The following is a 21,139-nucleotide window of genomic DNA, read 5'->3' on the forward strand; positions in this document are numbered from 1 at the left end:
TACAGTCCATGGGGTTGCAATGAGTCGGACACGACTTAGCAACTGACAACAGGTTTGGTCTGTGTTGAATGTTAAAATCCTATTTTACTCTTCTCTTATCCAACATTGTTTGGGAAGCCACTGCTTTATTTCCAAGAAAACTGCTGCAACAGCAATTGGATGATTTGAAATTAAGGTGCTGGAGATAGCTGTAATCAAGTCATTTTAGTCTGTGGACATTTTCAGTTTATCAAAAAGTATGTGGAGCTGCCCTGGAGAAGGAAATGGCACCCCGCTCCAGTATCCTTGCCTGGAAAATCCCATGGATGGAGGAGACTGGCGGGCTGCAGTCCATGGGGTCGCAAAGAGTCCAGACACGACTGGAGACTCACACACGTGGAGCTGACTTAAAATAAGGGAACAATGTTTTCTATTTGCTCAAGGGGCATTCATAACAAACGCCTAACTATATATGTGTCACTATGCATAATTTTACAGCTTTGGAGTACAGTGGCTGGCTGGCTTGCTCAGCGGCAGAAACGTGGTTCTTAGCTAATGATTCCTAAATGTGCAGGTGGATCGTTTGGGTCTGAAAGCACTTTAAGACCTTCCTAGAAATACAAGGTTTCTGGCTCATTGACCCAGGAACAAGCCTGCTCTATGAAGAAAGGGCACTCACTTTAACCAAGGGTGCACATCCAAGGGGCCCCATATCTAGCCACGCAGACTCACCAGCCATAATGGCTTTTGTTTAAAGTTAGAGGCTCTCTGTGACAAATTCCCTCACAGGTCAGATTGCATACATTCTAAGATATAAAATTACCTTCATTTTCAATAAATTTTTACAAATTTGTGCACAAAGCTCAAAAGTTTTTTTCCTGTGCTGTTTCATGGCTAATGTTGTGTTTCAGAAACAGATCAGCTGTATTAAAGCAAAGTTGTGTTTAACCCTCAGTCTTCTAGACTGACGGTCACTTAAATGACACATTAAAAATGTACATGAATTTCTCTTGTGGGCAATACAAGATTTCTAATTTTCAAATGAGCTGATAATTCCTTACTGCTCTTTTGTAGTCTGTATTGCTGAATGAGGTCTGGAGAAGCAGCCTGTAAGGAATGTGAGGAGGATCATGACTGATGGGGAATGGAGTCCCTTGACAGCCCAAGAGGATGTGGGGCAAGAATAACACTCCACTGTGTGGAGGAGGACCTGGGAATGAGGTGGGGCATCTGGTCTACTCAGGTGAGTCTCAAAGTCTGTAAACAAGCTTTCATGTGGTTGTGAAGATAAATGAGGCAATGTATGTATCGAATTTAGTGGCTACATCAGCAGTAATTATTGTTATAAAATTGTCATGGGGTATATTTCAGTGAACCAAATATTTGCACTAAGAAACAAAACATTTAACCAGTCTCCCAAAAGAGTAATGAATATGTGGATAACACAGGCTTCCTAACATGGGTGGTGGGTGGGCATGGTGATTCCATCTTGGATGTAGGCAGAGGGGCATACAATCCAGATTTAAAAGGCCACAAAATCCACATGTTCCTACAGACGTTCAAATGAACTGTTTCCAAAACAACAGGTGATTAAAGTAAAGGATTTATTGTAATCTGCTTACAGTCCTTTGCAAAGACAGACATATGTTTTTGCATAAAGATATAAATTGCTTCATTTTAAACTAGTTTAGTGTTTTTTTAATTATATGAAGAAGTTTTGGTGAATTATGAATTGTACCAAACCAAGATTTTAAAGAGCAATATGGTACAAAAATAAGAGCAGACAGACAATTTGGACTGGGACAGGCATTCAACAGTGGATTTAGAATATGGCTTTGCTGTTCACTCAAGCAAAGTTACCCGGAGACACACAGAGTCAGTAACTTTGTTAATACAAAAAGCTGATGCAGACTGTTTCCATCCCAAACCCGGTTATGTCGAAATTCTGATTTCATAAAAAGTCAGTCTGAGCTAAAAGCTGCTCTTATGAAGCCATTTCTTTCCAGAAACCCCCAGTCTGCATGCGGTGTATTTATCGCCTCTCAAGTGTGGCTTTCATATTGCTGTGCATGTGAGTTGACTGTATTGAAAGATCTGCCTATAAATTAAATTCCTGAAATTGCAAATTATGTAAGAAAAAACTCCTCTGTCTGAGTGCAGCTTTCACAGGTTTCCCCTTGCATAAGGCAGGTGTCTTCTGAGAGACAGGGTAATGTTGCCTGCATGGTGAACCCTGGAGAAAAGGGTTGATCCCAGTGCTGCCATCTCCCGGCCTTGGGGTTCCCCAGCTCTTTTAGGTTTTGGAAAAGAATACAATTTCACTGAGTACCTGATGATTATCATCACTTTTCCAAGATTAATTTGGCCTCTATTCAAAGTAGTTTATTTAGTGCAATCATATTAAGTTTCCCCAAAGATATATATATATATATATATACACACACACACACATATATATATATATATATATATGTTTGTGATTTGGGGCAAGAGAAAAAGCCATAAATTGCATCAGTGCCAAACAGATTAGTGAATTAAAAATTTTAGTGCCACTGTCTTACTTTTATGATCTGTAGTGTTGTTTTTATTTCCCAAAACTGTTTACATATAAAATTTTATTTTTAAAACCTACCTTTTAAAAATCTAAAAACCCTCTAATTATCGTGCAGTCTCCACGCTGTTCTGACTGAACTGTGCCCAGGGGCATCTTCCAAAGGGCCTCCTGCCATGACCGATGCGTTCCTGTGACCAGTTCCAGGAGTGCAACACCCCCTTCTGTGACCGGAAGTGAACATTTCACCTTTTGCAGACATAGAGAGCGCATGGAATTTTCCCTCCACCCGCCGAAAGGAGAAAATTCAATTTCTAAAATGGGATGAGGATGCGCACTCAGCCACAGCCTTTCCAGTCTCTCTCCTAAAGCGGATTCTGCTTCTTGAGGGGAAAGAGGCAGCTTTCCTAAAGCCACAGCACTCCTGGGACATCCTCTCATAGGGGTGTCGTCGAAGGACGCCTTCAAGGAGCTGCAGACGCCACGCTGCGCCATCCCCACTGGAAGGAGGATGGAGCTGAAGCCGGAAAATGCACTCAAGTCCCATGAACACCCCAAGCGGGAGACCAAGGACGAAACAAAAGTACAGAAGAAGTAGAAAGGCTTAGAGACAACCGAAGAGGCTTAAGTGTGGTTATTTACAACAGAGACTGTAAAATGGTAAATTAGATATGAAGCTAAAAAAGGCACAGCTTTCCCTTTCTTAAATACGCTGTAAACGGTTCATGATGCATGCAGAACATTTCACTTTACAAAAAAAAAATTTTTTTTTTTACCTTGTTGGTTTAGACAAAGATAGTACTTAAATAGTCTCCAGCAAAATAGAATTCTTTCAAAAATACTTTCCCATTCATCCTATTAACCATTAAAGTTTTTTTTTTTTTTGTATGTGTCTCATTTACAAAAGTTCCTTATACCTTATTTTAGGTCCTTCACAATTTATACATACAATAATGTACAGCACAGCAAAAGACTGCAAAAATTATCTGTAAAGCCAACACAATAGATACTAGAAATTGAAACCAAGGCATTTTTTTCTGAACATCTTATCTTATCCATTCTAATTAAATAATAAGTGGAGAGGGTGTGGATACCAGTGATGCGGAAAGACGTGGGTGAAGACGCACCCCTGTGGGAGCTGCCAGTCCACTCCACGTGATCCGTTATTACACAACAGGAATCTGTATATATTTTTTCTTTTTTTGTTGTTTTTTTAAATAACAAAAGAATATTAATGCCCCATATTAACTACACGTTTTATGTGCAAACCAAGGGTGAGCTTGAAAAAGTTCGTTAGTCCTTGAACCCTTTTAACACAAGCGAACGATCCCAGGAACTGCATGGCCTAGTTAAAACTTCCATCTGTTAAAATATCAAAATCAGAAAGTTATTGACGAGATATGGCTTTTCATCCAGAGGAACGGGAACATGTTTCTAAGCGCTGGGGGCTGGAGAAGGAAGAACCTTCCAGACTGTGCAGGTCTCGCCAAAGCCATGTCACCGTGCCTGCCCGCCTCCCAACCCTTGACATGATTTTCAACTTGAGAAACTGCTGAACAAGTGGGAATAAACCATCATGTGTGTCAAAAATAGGATTTTTCTTGGGTCCTTCGTGGGTGTGGAACAACACGGGGAAACTTAAGGCAAAGTTCTTCTTGTGAGACGTCTCCCGTCACTTCCTGTGAAAGTAAAGGGTCTTGGCATTCCCAGACTCCACCTTTGGCAGCTGGTCACTGATGATCTCCACCAGCATCGCTGGGAACTCCACTTTCAGGGCCTGGGACTCCCGGAAGGTATAGAAGCAAAATTCCAACAAGTCGCTCACCAGCTGCAACAGACAGACAGAGGGCTGTGATGTCGAAGCCTGATTCCCACTCTGGCCTGCGGCTGGAGCACTGTTCATAAACCTGACCGTGTCTACGAAGCCACCTAACTCACGCGGCTAAGTCATCCACCTTGGGGGAGGGAGGAGGATGTATCTGCTGCATGGAATATGCCTTTTGTGCAAAACAGATTCCAGTGGAGCTGTGTCATGGTTGAATCGTAAACATTGTCAGTGGCTCGGGGCCAGTAACAGAGTTCAGAGTGGCAGCAATCATCACTGACTCTCACTGGTAAGTGTGGAGTTGGGTGGGGCAGGTTTTAGTACATGTGTGTAGCTCTGGACCCTGGCACTGAGCCTTCCCCAGCCTGTAAGGCCTGACTGGGCCCTGCCAGTGGGGCTGTGGCTGCTGGGAGGCCAGACTCCTTCCTTCAGGATCCCAGTCCTGAGCTGGGGGCTCAGAAGTCTTTCTTAAGATGGAACTGACATATAACTTGGTGGGAGTTTAAGGTGTACAAAGGGTAGATTTGACACACTTATAATATTGCACAATGAACACCTCTGTTAAGGTACATCATTACCATTTCTTTTTATGGTGAGAACTTTTAGATCTCACTTAGCAGCTTTCCAGTGTATAATACAGCATTATTACTCTAGCCACCATGCTGTATACTAGATCCCCAGAACTTGTTCCTCTTATAACTGGAAATTTGTACTCTTTGACCAATATCTCATTTCCCCCACCTGGTAACCACCATTCTACTGTTTCTATTAGTTTGCTTTTTTAGGTTCCACGTGTAAGTGAGGTTGTACAGTACGAGTTTTCTGTCTGATTTATCTCACTGAGCATAATCCTCCCTGGGCTTCCCTGGTGGCTCAGACAGTAAAGAATCCACCTGCAATGCGGGAGACCTGGGTTCAATCCCTGGGTTGGGAGGATCCCCCGGAGGAGGGCATGCTAACCCACTCCAGTATTCTTGCCTGGAGAATCCCCACGGACAGAGGAGCCTGTGGGCTACAGTCCATGGAGTTGCAAAGAGTCGGACGTGACTGAGCGACTAAGCACACAGCACGATCTTCCCTAGGTGCATCCATGTTGTTGCCAATAGTGGCGTTTCCTTGCTTCTCATGACTGGACAATATTCCTGTGTGTGTGTATAATATATATTGATGTATTTTATATATATATATATATGTAATATTATCTTTATCCATTCATCCATTCTCAGTCACTCTAAGAACATGAAAACATCAAGGGAAACGGTCTTGCTGCCTGTCCAGCCATCTTCTCTCCTCTGTGACCCAAGGACTTTCCTATCCTCCTGGATCTGAACTACTCCCAACTCTGTAAGTTAAAAAAAAAAGACAAACCCACCAATGCAGTATAGCATTACTGGTTGCTTACTAGGAATATAACCTCAAATCAGTATATAATCTAATTTTTCTTGACTTAATTCCATTTCCTATTATGGGAAAAATGACTTTTGGTCATTTCCCACTGTATTAAAGTAGGTAATATTAACATAACATGTCATAAAATAACTGCCATCTTAATAAACTGGTTTTCACTTTATTAAGTGAAAATCTGTAACTTTCCCTCAAGATTAAAAAAAAAAAAAATCAATCTGCAGGCTTAAATTGAATCAGGTAGTAAATAACTATGTGGTAAAGGCCTTCAAAACAAACCAGGAATCCCAGAAAACCCATGGGGAGCAACATCTGATGCTTCTGTTTGTGCCTGAATTCTCTGTACCCACAGAAAGTTGAGGCCTCATAAGCTGCGAAACAGCATGAGGCACTCTCTGCTCTGGCTTGTTCAGGCACACACATGCTTGCTTAGTGAATGACAGGCTTCAACTTCCCCATCTGTAAAATGGGGGCAAGAAGAGTATCTGCTGCTATTGGGCCATCCCTGTTGGTCCAGTGGTTAAGACCCCCTCCCCCCATGCTTCCAATGCAGGGGGCACAGGTTTGATCCCTGGTCAGGGGACTAAGAGCCCACATGCCGTGTGGCACAGCCAAAAAAAAAAGTATCTGCTGCATGAGGTTGCAGGAGTGACTGAATCTGTGAACTGGCATGGAGTAAGCACTGAATGGGTACCAATTCGCAATCATCCTCTCCCTCTTCCCAAACTCCTTCCACCATCACTTTTCTCTGCAAACTGGAACACAGCTTGCAAGACCTGCTCTGGAGCATCTTTGTGTAACTTGGCCCTCCTTCTATAAAATGTGAGATGTGGGAACTTTACATTTGGCCTTTCCTGGAAAGAGACTCTTGAGAGAGATCTGCAATGGTAAGTTGCTTGATTGTTTCAGGTGGTGGGTCAGTGGCTGCGAGAACTGAAAGACATGCTGGGTCTTGCTCACCAGACTTGGTGCCACAAAGAAGTCTCACTGTGGACGGCAGGGCATGCCTGTCAGTGGCACCGGCAAAGGGCACTCGGAACCTAGTTTAAGTTCACCCTGGTCTCTGCCCCTGCTGCCCCCGAGGTCCCTCTGTGTGGGCACCTGCAGGGCCGGGAAGGAGACTGTTTGTTTCTTCATCCAAGTTTCTAGGTTGTATCAGCTCCCGAGTAGGACAGCAGAGCTCTGCCACACCCGACACGTCTTTGGGGCTAGGACGGGCTCACACCCAGAGAGAAAGGCTCCCCGTGGCTCAGAGCGTCTGGGGAGGGCCAGGGTCTTACCCACTTCTCTTCCATCCATCCCAGACGAAGGCACCTACCCCAGACCAGGTGCTGGGACCCGCAGTGGACAGGACAGAGTCCTGTTCTACTGGGAGGAGACATCAGTGCAGGAGAGGTGTGGACGATGCTGGCAAGGGGAGGAGGACGGTGGTCAGAGTGAAAAGGGGACCTTGGCATATGGCCTGAGGACGGTGGAGTGGGGTCTCGGCGGATTCAGAGCAACAGGAAGCTTGTGGGTGGCACTTGCTGGCCGACAGACTACCATCCCTGACACGTCAGCTGAGGGCCAGGGCCACTTAAGGGTTTATGTTTGCAAATAGGCGACGGCACTGCTGACTTCTGTATGTGATGCGAGATGAGGAAGCAGAGGCAATCAGTCCGTGAACCTGAAGAAGCGTGCAGGGGAGCACCTCTGTGAGCTTGTAAATGGGGACAGGCCGCTTGTCTTTAACACCCACCTGAGCATCACCTAGGAGATGCTGAGCAACTAGACCAGATGGAGAGAGAGCAGGCCAGGAGCTCGGCGGTTCTTCCTGACAGGTTGGTTGGGGGCAAGTGTCCTAGGTGCTACTTATGACCCTGCATATTATAACCAGGGGCTGGCATTTCTTTCCCACCTCTGGACCACAGACAAGGAAAGCAGCTCATTTCCAGTCATGAGCTATACCCGGGGCTTCTGTTCAAGAGATGGGGGCTCACGTGGGGTAGCCTCTGACCCTGAGAACACCTGGAGGGGGACCCCATTAGCACTAACCACTCTTAGGAAAGGGTTCACTGCTTGCTTTGGGGGTGGCCAAGATGCCCAGAAGCCCCCAGAAGCTACCAGAAGGTGCTAGCTGCCTCACAAGTCTGCCTGACTCACTGCCCTCGGAGGGCTGCAAAGCTCTGAAGACCCCAACCCAGCAGAACCTGGGCTGGTGGCTGGGGTTGTTGGGGTCAGGGAACATCTGAGAATAAAAGCCAGGAGCCCCTGGTCCAGGCTGTAGGACCTGCCTGCCAGGCACCTGCGGACCCACAGCACCCTCCCACAGCCAGTGCACCGGGTGTCCCTGGCCCTTCAAAGATGTTTGAGGTGCCTGCTGCTGCAGTAGGTACAAGAGAACCATCCCTCCTGGAGAAAAACAAGGCACGGGAAGAGCGAGGCTGCAGATGGTCAGAGCATGAGGTGGGGACTGAGATCCTGAGAGCCAGGGACTCACATATTGTTGCATCAGCAGGAATGTTGACCCAACAGAATGGACACCAGTTCCTGAGACAAACCTTTGTATCATGGCAACACATCTACTGGTCATGCTGCACACAAGCAGGAGTCTCCTGGGTGTCAGCCCCATGTGCAGCAGGTGGCATCTCTGTCTGAGCCCAGAGGAGCCAGGAAACACAGGGACAACAAGGTATGTGTGACGCACGTCCCACACGAGGCACTGTCCTGTCCTCGGCCCCAGGCACAGAGAGTCGGTGGAGGCAGGCAGGCCACAGTCAACAACGTGGAAGGTTGGTAAGTACAAGGCTAGAAGCAGAGTCAAGAAGCCTAATTATCATCAGCAATAAGAGTCCACACAAACTCTGCAGGCCAAAAGGGAATGGCAGGATATATTTAAAGTACTGAAAGGGAAAAATCTACAACCAAGATTATTGTACCCAGCAAGGATCTCATTCAAAATTGATGGAGAAATAAAAAGGGACTTATATAGTCAAGAGATACAAGAGAAGGAAAAGATCTACAAAATCAACCCCAAACAATTAAGAAAATGGCAATACGAACATGTATATCAATAATTACTTTAAATGTAAACAGATTAAATGCTCCAACCAAAAGACACAAACTGGCTGAATAGATGTTTTTAAACAAGACCCATATATATACTGTCTACAAGAAACTCCCTTCGGACCTAAAGATACATATAGACTGAAAGTGAGAGGATGGAAAAATATATTCCATCCAAATAGGAAGCAAAAGAAAGCTGGAGTAGCAATCCTCATATCAGACAAAATAGACCTTAAAGAAAATTACAAGAGATAAGGCAGGCCACTACATAATGATCAAGGGATCAATCCAAGAGGAAGACATAAGAATTGTAAATATCTATGCACCCAACACAGGAGCACCTCAATACATTAAGACAAACATTAACAGACATAAAAGGAGAAACTGACAGTAACACATTAATAGTAGGGAGACTTTAACACCCCACTCACACCAATGGACAGATCATCAAAACAGACAATTAATAAGGAAACACAAGTCTTAAATGATACATTAGATGAGATGGAGCTCATTGATATCTTCAGGACATTCCATCCAAATGCAGAAGAATACACCTTCTCAAGTGCACATGGAACATTCTCCAGGATAAGCCACATCTTGGGTCACAAATCAAACCTCAGTAAATTTAAGAAATTTGAAATCATATCAAGCATCTTCTCCGACCACAATGCTATGAGACTAGATATCAATTAAAAGGAATAATCTGTAAAAAACACAAAACACATGGAGATTAAATAATATGTTTCTAAATAACCAACAGGTTACTGAAGAAATCAAAAGGGAAATCAAAAAATTTCTACAAATAAATGACAATGATAATACAACAACTCAAAACCTATGGGATGCAGCAAAAGCAGTTCTAAGAGGGAAGTTTATAGCAATGCAATCCCACCTCAAGAAGCAAGAAAAACACTGAATAGACAACCTAACTTTACAGCTAAAACAACTGGAATAAGAACAAAACACCCCCCAAAATTAGTAGAAGGAAAGAAGTCATAAAGATCAGAGCAGAAATAAATGAAGAAGAAATGAAAGAAACAATGGGAAAGATTAATAAAACTAAAAGCTGGTTCTTTGAGAAGATAAACAAAATTGACAAGCCTTTAGCCAGACTCATCAAGAAAAAAAGAAGAATCAAATGAACAAAATTAGAAATGAAAAAGGAGAGGTTACAACAGACAATGCAGAAATACAAAGAATGATAAGAGACTATTATGACCAACTATATGGCAATAAAATGGATAACCTGCAAGAAACAGACAGATTCTTAGAAAATTTCAATCTTCCAAGACCGAACCAGGAAGAAATAGAAATTATGAACAACCCAATTACAAGCACAGAAATTGAAGCTGTGAGCAATAATCTCCCAAAAAACAAAAGCCCAGGACCAGATGGCTTCACAGGAGCCATTTAAAGAAGAGCTAATGCCTATCCTTCTAAAATGCTTTCAAAAAATTGCAGAGGAAGGGACACTTCCAAACTCATTCTACAAGGCCACCATCACCCTGATTGATACCAAAGATAACACAAAGAAAGCCACAGGCCAATATCACTGATGAACATAGATGCAAAATCTTCAACAAAACTTTAGTAAACAGAATTCAGCAACACATCAAAAAGCTCATACACCATGATCAAGCTGGGTTTATTCCTGGATGCAGGGATTCTTCAACATATGCAAATCAATCAATGTTATACACAATATTAACAAATTGAAAGATAAAAACCACACAATAATCTCAATAGATGCAGGAAAAGCCTCTGGCAAAATTCAGCACCCATTTATGATTAAAACTCTTCAAAAAATGGGCATAGAAGGAACCTACCTCAACACAGTAAAGGCCATATATGATAAGCCCACAGCAAATATTATTTTCAATGGTGAAAACCTAAAAGCATTCCCTCGAAGATCAGGAAGAAGACAAGGTGTCCACTTTCACCACTACTAGTCAACATAGTTCTGGAAATCCTAGCTACAGCAATCAGAGAAGAAAAAGAAATAAAAGGAATCCAGATTAGAAAAGAAATAAAGCTCTCAGTGTTTACAAATGACACGATACTGTATATCAGTTCAGTTCAGTTCAGTCGCTCAGTCGTGTCCGACTCTCTGCGACCCCATGAATTGCAGCACGCCAGGCCTCTCTGTCCATCACCAACTCCCGGAGTCTACCCAAACCCATGTTCATCGAGTCGGTGATGCCATCCAACCATCTCATCCTCTGTCGTCCCCTTCTCCTCCCGCCCCCAATCCTACCCAGCATGAGGGTCTTTTCCAATGAGTCAACCCTTCGCATGAGGTGGCCAAAGTATTGGAGCTTCAGCTTCAACATCAGACCTTTCAATGAACACCCAGGATTGATCTCCTTTAGGATGGATTGATTCGATCTCCTTGCAGTCCAAGGGACTCTCAAGAGTCTTCTCCAACACCACAGTTCAAAAGCATCAATTCTGCGGCGCTCAGCTTTCTTCATCGTCCAACTCTCACATCCATACATGACCACTGGAAAAACCATAGCCTTGACTAGATGGACTTTTGTTGGCAAAGTAATGTCTCTGCTTTTAAACATGCTATCTAGGTTGGCCATAACCTTCCTTCCAAGGAGTAAGCATCTTTTAATTTCATGGCTGCAGTCACCATCAGCAGTGATTCTGGAGCCCAAAAAAGTAAAGTCTGACACTGTTTCCACTGTTTCCCCATCTATTTCCCATGGAGTGATGGGACCAGATGCCATGATCTTAGTTTTCTGAACATTGAGCTTTAAGCCAACTTTTTCACTCTCCTCCTTCACCTTCATCAAGAGGCTCTTTAGTTCTTCTTCACTTTCTGCCATAAGGGTGGTGTCATCCGCATATCTGAGGTTATTGATATTTCTCCCGGCAATCTTGATTCCAGCTTGTGTTTCTTCCAGCCCAGCGTTTCTCATGATGTACTCTGCATATAAGTTAAATAAGCAGGGTGACAATATACAGCCTTGACGTACTCCTTTGCCTATTTGGAACCAGTCTGTTGTTCCATGTCCAGTTCTAACTGTTGCTTCCTGACCTGCATACAGGTTTCTCAAGAGGCAGGTCAGGTGGTCTGGTATTCCCATCTCTTTCAGAGTTTTCCACAGTTTATTGTGATCCACACAGTCAAAGGCTTTGGAATAGTCAATAAAGCAGAAATAGATGTTTTTCTGGAACTCTCTTGCTTTTTCGATGATCCAGCGGATATTGGCAATTTGATCTCTGGTTCCTCTGCCTTTTCTAAAACCAGCTTGAACATCTGGAAGTTCACGGTTCACGTATTGCTGAAGCCTGGCTTGGAGAATTTTGAGCATTACTTTACTAGCGTGTGAGATGAGTGCAATTGTGCGGTAGTTTGAGCATTCTTTGGCATTGCCTTTCTTTGGGATTGGAATGAAAACTGACCTTTTCCAGTCCTGTGGCCACTGCTGAGTTTTCCAAATTTGCTGGCATATCGAGTGCAGCACTTTCACAGCATCACCTTTGAGGATTTGAAATAGCTCAACTGGAATTCCATCACTTCCACTAGCTTTGTTCGTAGTGATGCTTTCTAAGGCCCACTTGACTTCACATTCCAGGATGTCTGGCTCTAGGTGAGTGATCACACCATCGTGATTATCTGGGTCGTGAAGATCTTTTTTGTACAGTTCTTCTGTGTATTCTTGCCACCTCTTCTTAATAGCTTCTGCTTCTGTTAGGTCCATACCATTTCTGTCCTTTATCGAGCCTATCTTTGCGTGAAATGTTCCCTTGGTATCTCTAATTTTCTTGAAGAGGTCTCTAGTCTTTCCCAATCTGTTGTTTTCCTCTATTTGTTCGCACTGATTGCTGAGGAAGGCTTTCTTATCTCTCCTTGCTATTCTTTGGAACTCTGCATTCAGATGAGAATATCTTTCCTTTTCTCCTTTGGTTTTCGCCTCTCTTCTCTTCCCAGCTATCTGTAAGGCCTCCTCAGACAGCCATTTTGCTTTTTTGCATTTCTTTTCCATGGGGATTTTCTTGATCCCTGTCTCCTGTACAATGTCACAAACCTCTGTCCATAGTTCATCAGGCACTCTGTCTATCAGGTCTAGTCCCTTCAATCTATTTGTCACTTCCACTGTATACTCATAAGGGATTTGATCTAGGTCATACCTGAATGGTACTGTATATAGAAAACCCTAAAGACAGTATCAGAAAACTAGTAGAGCTAATCAGTGAATTTAGCAAAGTTGCAGGATACAAAATCAATATACAGATATCACTTGCATTTCTATATACTAACAATGAAAAATCAGAGAAATTAAGGAATCAATCCTATTCACCATTGCAACAAAAAGAATTAAATATCTAGGAATAAACTTACCTAAGGAGACAAAAGAACTGTACACAGAAAATTATAAGACACTAATAAAAGAAATCAAAGACAACAAACAGATGGAGAGATATTCCATGTTCCTGAGTAGGAAGAGTCAATATTGTGAAAATGACTACACTACCAAATGCAATCCACAGATTCAATGTGATCCCTATCAAATTACCAATGGCGTTTTTCACAGAACTAGGACAAAAAATTTCACAATTCATATGGAAACACAAAAGACCCCGAATACCCAAAGCAGTCTTGAGAAAGACGAATGCAGCTGGAGGAATCAACCTTCCTGACTTCAGATTATACTACAAACTACAGTCATCAAGACAGTATGGGACTGCAAAAAAAATAGAAATATAGACCAATGGAACAAGATAGAAAGCCCAGAAATAAACCTATGCACCTACGGTACCTTGTTTTTGACAAAGGAGGCAAGAATATACAATGGGGCAAAGATAGCCTCTTCAATGAATGGTGCTGGGAAAACTGGACAGCTACATGTAAAAGAATGAAATTAGAACACTTCCTACCACCATACACAAAGATAAACTCAAAATGGATGAAAGACCTAAATGTAAGACCAGAAACTAAAAAGCCCTTAGAGGAAAACATAGGCAGAACACTTGATGACATAAATCAAAGCAAGATCCTTCTATGACCCACCTCCTAGAGTAATGGAAATAAAAATAAAAGTAAACAAGTGGGGCCTGATTAAATGTAAAAGCTTTTTCACAGCAAAGGAAACTATAAGCAAGGTGAAAAGACAACCCTCAGAATGAGAAAAAATAATAGCAAATGAAACAACTGACAAAGGATTAATTTTCAAAATATACCAGCAGCTCATGCAACTCAATACCAGAAAAACAAACAACTCAATCAAAAGTGGAAAAAGACCTAAACAGACATTTCTCCAAAGATGACATACTGATGGCTAACAAACACATGAAAAGATGCTCAACATCGCTCATTATTAGAGAAATGAAAATCAAAACTACAATGAGATATCACCTCACACCAGTCAGAATGGCCATCATCAAAAATCTACAAGCAATAAATGCTGGAAAGGGTATGGAGAAAAGGGAACACTCCCGCACTGTTGGTGGGAATGTAAATTGATATAGCCATTATGGAAGACAGTATGGAGATTCCTTAAAAAACTAGGAAGAAAACCACCATATGACCCAGCAATCCCACTCCTAGGCATATACCCTGAGGAAACCAAAATTGAAAAAGACACATGCATCCCACTGTTCACTGCAGCACTATTTACAATAGCTAGAACATGGAAGCAACCTAGATGTCCATTGACAGGTGACTGGATAAAGAAGTTGTGGTACATATACACAATGGAATATTACTCAGCCATAAAAAGGAACCCATTTGAGTCAGTTCTAATGAGGTGGATGAACCTACAACCTATTGTGCAGAGTGAAATAAGTCAGAAAGAGGAAGATAAGTATCATATTCTAGTGTACATATACAGAATCTAGAAAAATGGTACTGAGAATTTATTTGCAAGATAGCAATGGAGAAACAGACGTAGAGAACAGACTTATGGACATGGGGAGAGGGGAGGAGAGGGTGATATGTATGGAGAGAGTAACATGGAAACTTACATTACTATATGTAAAATAGATAGTCGACACAATTTGCTGTAAGGCTCAGGAAACTCAAACAGGGGCTCTGTATCAACCTAGAGGGGTGGGATGGGGCTGGAGATGGGAGGGAGGTCCAAAAGGGAGGGGATATACGTATACCTATGGATGATTCATATTGAGGTTTGACAGAAAACAAAATTCTGTAAAGCAATTATCCTTCAATTAAAAAATAAATAAATTTATTTTTTTTAAAAAAAGAGTCCATATTATTAGGAATCAAAGAGAGCCCTCTGTGTTGACTTTTCATTCTGTACAAAATGCATCTGGTTGGGAGCACAGAAGTTTGGCTGCATGCTCAGCATGACTGATCCAGAGCCCGTGTCAGGGACACAGCTGTCAGGGGAGGGAGGCGCAGAGAAGCCTGGCAAGGTCACAGGGGGACTAATGGCTCTTTGCTTGCTTGACTTGGATGCTACCGCGTTTGGTCAGTGCCTCTTCCCCATTCTCTCCAATGAGTCATCATTGCTGGGCAGGCTTATAGCTGGGCCTGCTCCCACCATGAACTGAGGTCGTTTGTAGGGGGGTACATAAGGAGGGTCCAGCCCTGTTGTTCTGAGGTTACAACCAGCCAGCAGTGATGGAGCACCTGAAAGATACAACTTCTCTGGAAAAGGGGGTGTTTTCAACAGCAAATAAATTAGCTGCTGACTCCAGAACTTTCAGCTAATTAGGATGGAGCTTTTCCTTGAATTGAGCATTGGGCGGGGTGGGGGTGGGGTGGGTGGTTAAGCTTTATTTGCAAAGATCAGAATTCTAGCCAGATATACTGATAGGGGCAGAAGATACACAGCTTCAACTCTCAGTATTGCAGCAGTAATAGAAACAATCAGTAACCGTTTACCCTCTTTGTTCCAGCAATAGCCTTGTGAATGCTAGAAAACGATGCAAGGAGTCTGGCCTTTGTTCAAAACCCCCCAACCTCCACCCAGCGTGGGCTAGTGTGGGAGATGCCAGGGTGGGGGCTCTGCTGCCAGGCAGGACTGCTGCTCTCTGGCCGGTGATGTCTCAGCAAAATGAGACGGTAACAAAGCCCCCTCCTACCCTGATTTAGTAGCATTTGCTTCTGCACCCGGAAGAAAATATAACCTTTTAACAACAAGGTTAGACTATTTATTTGTGGGTTCCCACTGAAAACCCAGGCCCTGCAGTGAGGCTACCCTACTGAGTGTTCCTGGCAGGGTCTCCCAGAGGCTGGGTTTAGGAGAGTCCTAAAGGACCTCCTAGATGCAACCAAGAGAGGAAGTATCAGAAGAGACCATCACAGAGCACTGTCAGTGTCATGACAGCCTGCAGTGCATCCTCCTCCTTGTCTCCCCTTTGCAACAAAGAATGAGTCATCCATTCGTGAACAAAAGCACCTTTGTGGAACTCGGGGATCCTTGGGAGAAGTCTGGCCCACCTGTGCATCTGGTAGTAGGCAGGCATCTTTTGTCAAGGACTACGAAACCAGTGGAGCAGTGAACCTGCCTGAAGCCCTCTTGCCAGGGTTGAGAAAATACCTGGAGACTGCTGACCTGGCCAGATACTCACCGACAAGGGAGGAACTGCAGAAAACCAGCCTTCCCAAGGGGAGATTCCAGCACACCACTGGAGCAATAAATACACGCGAGTTTGTAGGTACTGGAGATGGAAAGCAGTTTACCAGTGTTCCTCCAACCCCCGGCAGCACTGCATGGGGCCAAATTATCAGGTGGCAGCGACCTGTCCCTCAGGGGAAAAGGTGAGTGAGTGCCTGGCTTCCCTGGTGTTGCAGGTCACAGCTGGAGAAACCTGCTTCTTTACAGTAACACCCAGAGTACGGAGGCGGACCTCCATGACTGGAAGGAGGAGGGAGGAGACTGGGAGACAGACAGGTAAGAATATCAAAGGACATTAAAGGCACACATTCTTTAAAGTCTACTCAGGAGCTTCTGTGAATACTACAATTAGAGATCTCCCTAGGAGTCCACAAGTACCTCCAAATCCCCAAGTGCTAAACTCCCAACTCCCCCCACTCTGCGGCTGGCATCTTGTGCACAGTCCCAAACGTGGTGGGGCAAGAGGAAGCTCCAGTAGACAGGAAGTGTGCTCAGAAAACAGGCCAGGATCTGTGGGCAAGGCAGAAACCACAAACTTCCACCCTCTGGAAAACAAAAGAAGGGTCTAGTAGTCAGCCTGTGGCGCTGTAAGAACAGGACATAAAAGCTGAAGAATTCTGCCACCATAGGAAGGAAAGGAGTGGAAAGATGTACCCATACAAAGGCAGGGGAATTCCAAGTAAGAGCACCAAAGAACAGAATATCTCATCTGAAGGCAACTAGCAGTAGTTTAAGGCAGTATCTGCCATTTCAAGTGCAAAAAAAAATGCAATGCAGAACTACAAGAAACATGAAGAATCGAGAAAACATGTCATCACTAAAAGACAGTAATTCCCTAAAAACTGAGATCAAAAGCATGGGCTTTTGCAATCTAGCTAAATTCAAGAATAGCTGTTTTCAACAAACTCAGTGAGCTATAAGAGAGCTCAGACAATTTAACAAGATTATGAAAAAATACAGGTTAAAAGTGAGTAATTTACCAAAGAAACATAAATCATAAAAAAGACCCAAGCAGAAATTCTGGAGCCGAGGAGCTCATGGAATGAAATGAAAAATGCTGTAGAGAGCATCAGCAGTTGAGAAGAATTAAGGAAGAAATAATAAGTGAGCCAGAAGATTTCAAATACCCATGTTAAAGGAAGACAGAGGAAAAAGAATGAAAAACACCAAAGAAAGCCCATGGGATTGGGATTCCATCAAAAAACCTAACATTAGAAAAATCAGGGTTCCAGAAGGAGGAGAGAGGGATATGGGGCAGAAAATTTATTTAAATAAATAGCTGAGAACTTCCCAAACCTGGAGAGAAAAATGGACGTCCAAGTTCACAAGGTTACTCTAAGACACATTATAATGAAACTGTCAAACATCCAAAATAATGAATTCTAAAAATGGGTGGAGGGGGGGGAGTAGATTGTAACCTGCAAAGGAACTTCCATTAGGCTCTCAGAAGATTTATCAGTAGAAACCCTATAGGTCAGGAGGGAGTGGAATCACATATTCAAACTGTTGAGAGAAGAGAATTACCAGCCAAGACCTACCCGGCAAAATTATCTTTCAGATATGCAGGAGCAAAAGACTTTCCAAGACAGACAAAAACTGAGAGAGTTCCTCCCCACTAGACCCACCCTGCAAGAAATGCTGAAAGGAGTACTTTAAGCTGAAATGAACAGATGCTAATCAGTGACATGAAAACATATGACTATACAACACATTGGTAAAAGGTTAATATACAGTCAGATATAGAAAATCCCAATTCTGTAATAGGATGGTATGTCAACCACTTTACTATAAAGGTCAAAGGAGAAGAATATTAAGTAATTATTATAGTGACTACAATGTGCTAAAGACACAATATAAAAAGAGGTAGGTAATGACATAAAAATATACAAGTGGAATTAGGTTGCTATGAACTTAAAATGAACTGTTTTGTCTATGCAATATCTTATGTAAGCCTCATGGTAACCACAAACCAAAAAACCTACAGCAGATGCACAAGAGATAAAAGGGAAACAGACCATACCAAAATGGAAAATTACCAATTTACAAAGATAGGCAGAAACAGAGTAAAAAAAAAACAATGGAAATACAAAGCAACCAGAAAACAATGAACAGGATGGCATCACTAAGTCCTTACATTACCAATAACAACTCTGAGTATAAATGGACTGAATTTACCATCAAAAGAGAGAGTGGCTAGATGGGTAAAAAATTAAGACCCAGCTATATGCTGCCTACAAGAGACTCACTTCAGCTTTGAGGCAGCGCTCACACAGGCCCAGAGGGAAAGGATGGAAAGAGATGTTCCATGCAAGCAGAATCCAAGTGAAAGAGTAACTATTCTCATAATAGACAAAATAGACTTTAAGTCAAAAATGCAAGAATCAAAGAAGGTCAATATATAATGATAATGTGGTAAATTCATCAAGAAAACATAACAATTGTGTATGTATATACTTACATCGGAGAAAGCAATGGCACCCCACTCCAGTACTCTTGCCTGGAAAATCCCATGGACGGAGGAGCCTGGTAGGCTACAGTCCATGGGGTTACTAAGAGTCGGACACGACTGAGCGACTTCACTTTCACTTTTCTCTTTCATGCACTGGAGAAGGAAATGGCAACCCACTCCAGTGTTCTTGCCTGGAGAATCCTAGGGACGGCGGAGCCTGGTGAGCTGCCGTCCATGGGGTCGCACAGAGTCGGACACGACTGAAGCGACTTAGCAGCATATACTTACATATGCAATATCAGAGCACCTAAATATATAAAGCAAATATTAACATATCTGAAGGGGGACATATACAACAATCCACTAATAGTAAAGGACTTAAACATCCTACTTTCAGCAATGAAGAGATCATCCAAACGGAAAATCAGTAAGAAAACACTGGACTTGAACCATACACTAATCCAAACAGACCTAAGAGAACATTCCATCCAACAGAAGTAGAATATACATTCATCTCTGGGGCACAGGGAACATTCTCCAGGATCGACCATATGACAGTCACAAAATAAGTCTGGGCAAATTTAAGAAGAGTGAAATCATACCAAGTATCATTTCTGACCACAGAGTTATTAAACTAGAAATCAGTACAAGGAAAGTCAGAAGATCTACAAATCTGTAGAAATTAAACAACACATTCCTAACAACAAATGTGTTAAAGAAGAAATCAAAAGGTAAATTAAAATATATCTTGAAACAAATTAAAATGTCAACAGTGTGCCAAGACCTGTGGGATACTGCAAGAGCAGTTCTGAGAAGACTTTATGGTGATAAATGAATATATTAAGAAGACAGATCTCAAATCAATAGCCTAACTTTACACTTCAAGAAAACAGGGGAAAAAAAACAAAGTTCAGCAGAATGAAATAAATGACAAAGATCACAAAGGAAATAAATGAAATAGAGCTCAGAAAAACAGTAAGAAAAAAATCCCCAATGAAACTAAGAGCTAGTTTTTTGAAACAATAAACTGACAAACCTTTAGCTAGAGTTAAAAAAAAAATAAGGCTCAAAACCTGAAAGAGGAGACATTACAACTGACACTACAAAAATACAATGACTATAAGAGACTACTGTGGAAAATAATATGCTAATGAATGGGATAACTTGAAAGAGATGGATAAATTCCTGGAAATACACAATCTAAATGAATCAATAACAGGTAAAGAGACTGAAACAGTAATCAAAAATCTTCAAATATAGACAACCCTGATGGTTTCACTGGCAAATTCTACCAAACTTTTAAAGATTAATGCCAACCTTCCTCAAACTCTTCCTAAAAACTTAAGAAGAGGGAATACGTCCAAATTCCTTTTGCCAGGCCAGCATTACTAACACAAAAGTCAAAGATACTACAAGAAAACAAAACTATGGACCAATATCCCTGATGAATATAGATGCAAAAATTCTCAACAGAATATTAACAAATAGAACTCAACATAACAGTAAAAGGAGTATCACAATGAATTGGGATTTATCTCTGGGATTAAAGATAGTTCACCATGCACAAATCAATAAATGTGGTCTGTCCATCCTAAGTCACTTCAGTCAAGTTTGATTCTTTGTGAACCTATGGACTGTAGCCCAGCAGGCTGCTCTGTCCATCGGATTCTCCAGGCAAGAATATTTGAGTGGGTTCCCATTTCCCTCTCCAGAGGATCTTCCAAACCTGGGGATCGAACCCACATCTCTCAAGTCTCCTGCACTGGCAGGTGGGTTCTTTGCTGCTGGTGCCAGCTGGGAAGCCCCAAAATGCAGTACACGACATTAGCAGAATTAAAACTTACATAATCATCTCAATAAATGCATAAAAAGCCTTCATCCCTATGTTAGGTAGTTAGAATAGGAAAAAGAAGTCCAGAATGGCGGTGACTAAAAGACAAAGAAGGGAAAAGCCCACGAAAACAGAACTAAGGAAGGTCTGAGGACTGGAGTGAGGACCTCAGGTAAAACAAACAGCCCTCCTGGCTAGCCCAATTTACATAGCGCAGACCCAGGGGGAGGAGAAAAAAACATATGAAAAGAGGAGCCAAAATTGAGCCAGAGGCTTCTCTTCTCTTCGTGGCTTTTGGGTTGGCCCACTGTCACACCTCGAGGATGTATTTTCCTTTGCTTTCTAAATAAAACTGAGCTATAACCAGAGCTGTAACACTGGTCTGTCCAAGAAAATTACACGGGGCTGTAACACTGGTCTGTCCATCGCTTCAAATTTTTGTTGCAATGAGACAGAACCGAGG

General features: G+C 42.5%; 1 protein-coding gene and 1 long non-coding RNA gene across 2 annotated transcripts in view; one reads left to right on the plus strand and one right to left on the minus strand.

Moving 5' to 3' along the window:
- The first annotated feature begins 1,053 nt into the window (after positions 1 to 1,053).
- LOC145527044 (uncharacterized) lies at positions 1,054 to 5,972 on the plus strand. Its single transcript, XR_014069428.1, has 3 exons — positions 1,054 to 1,222; positions 2,649 to 4,644; positions 5,582 to 5,972. It is a non-coding gene; the product is annotated as an uncharacterized LOC145527044 (long non-coding RNA).
- NR3C2 (nuclear receptor subfamily 3 group C member 2) overlaps positions 4,110 to 21,139 on the minus strand; it is a 418,452-nt gene continuing 401,422 nt past the window's right edge. Inside the window, 2 exon segments of the mRNA XM_081544295.1 lie at positions 4,110 to 4,285; positions 4,287 to 4,358. Of these exon segments, the coding sequence (XP_081400421.1) occupies positions 4,169 to 4,285; positions 4,287 to 4,358 (189 nt within the window). The 3' untranslated portion in view covers positions 4,110 to 4,168.

Source organism: Giraffa tippelskirchi, chromosome 11, assembly GCF_054371585.1.
Source record: "Giraffa tippelskirchi isolate mGirTip1 chromosome 11, T2T-mGirTip1v1.2.pri, whole genome shotgun sequence".
In the NCBI taxonomy this organism is placed as follows: domain Eukaryota; kingdom Metazoa; phylum Chordata; class Mammalia; order Artiodactyla; family Giraffidae; genus Giraffa; species Giraffa tippelskirchi.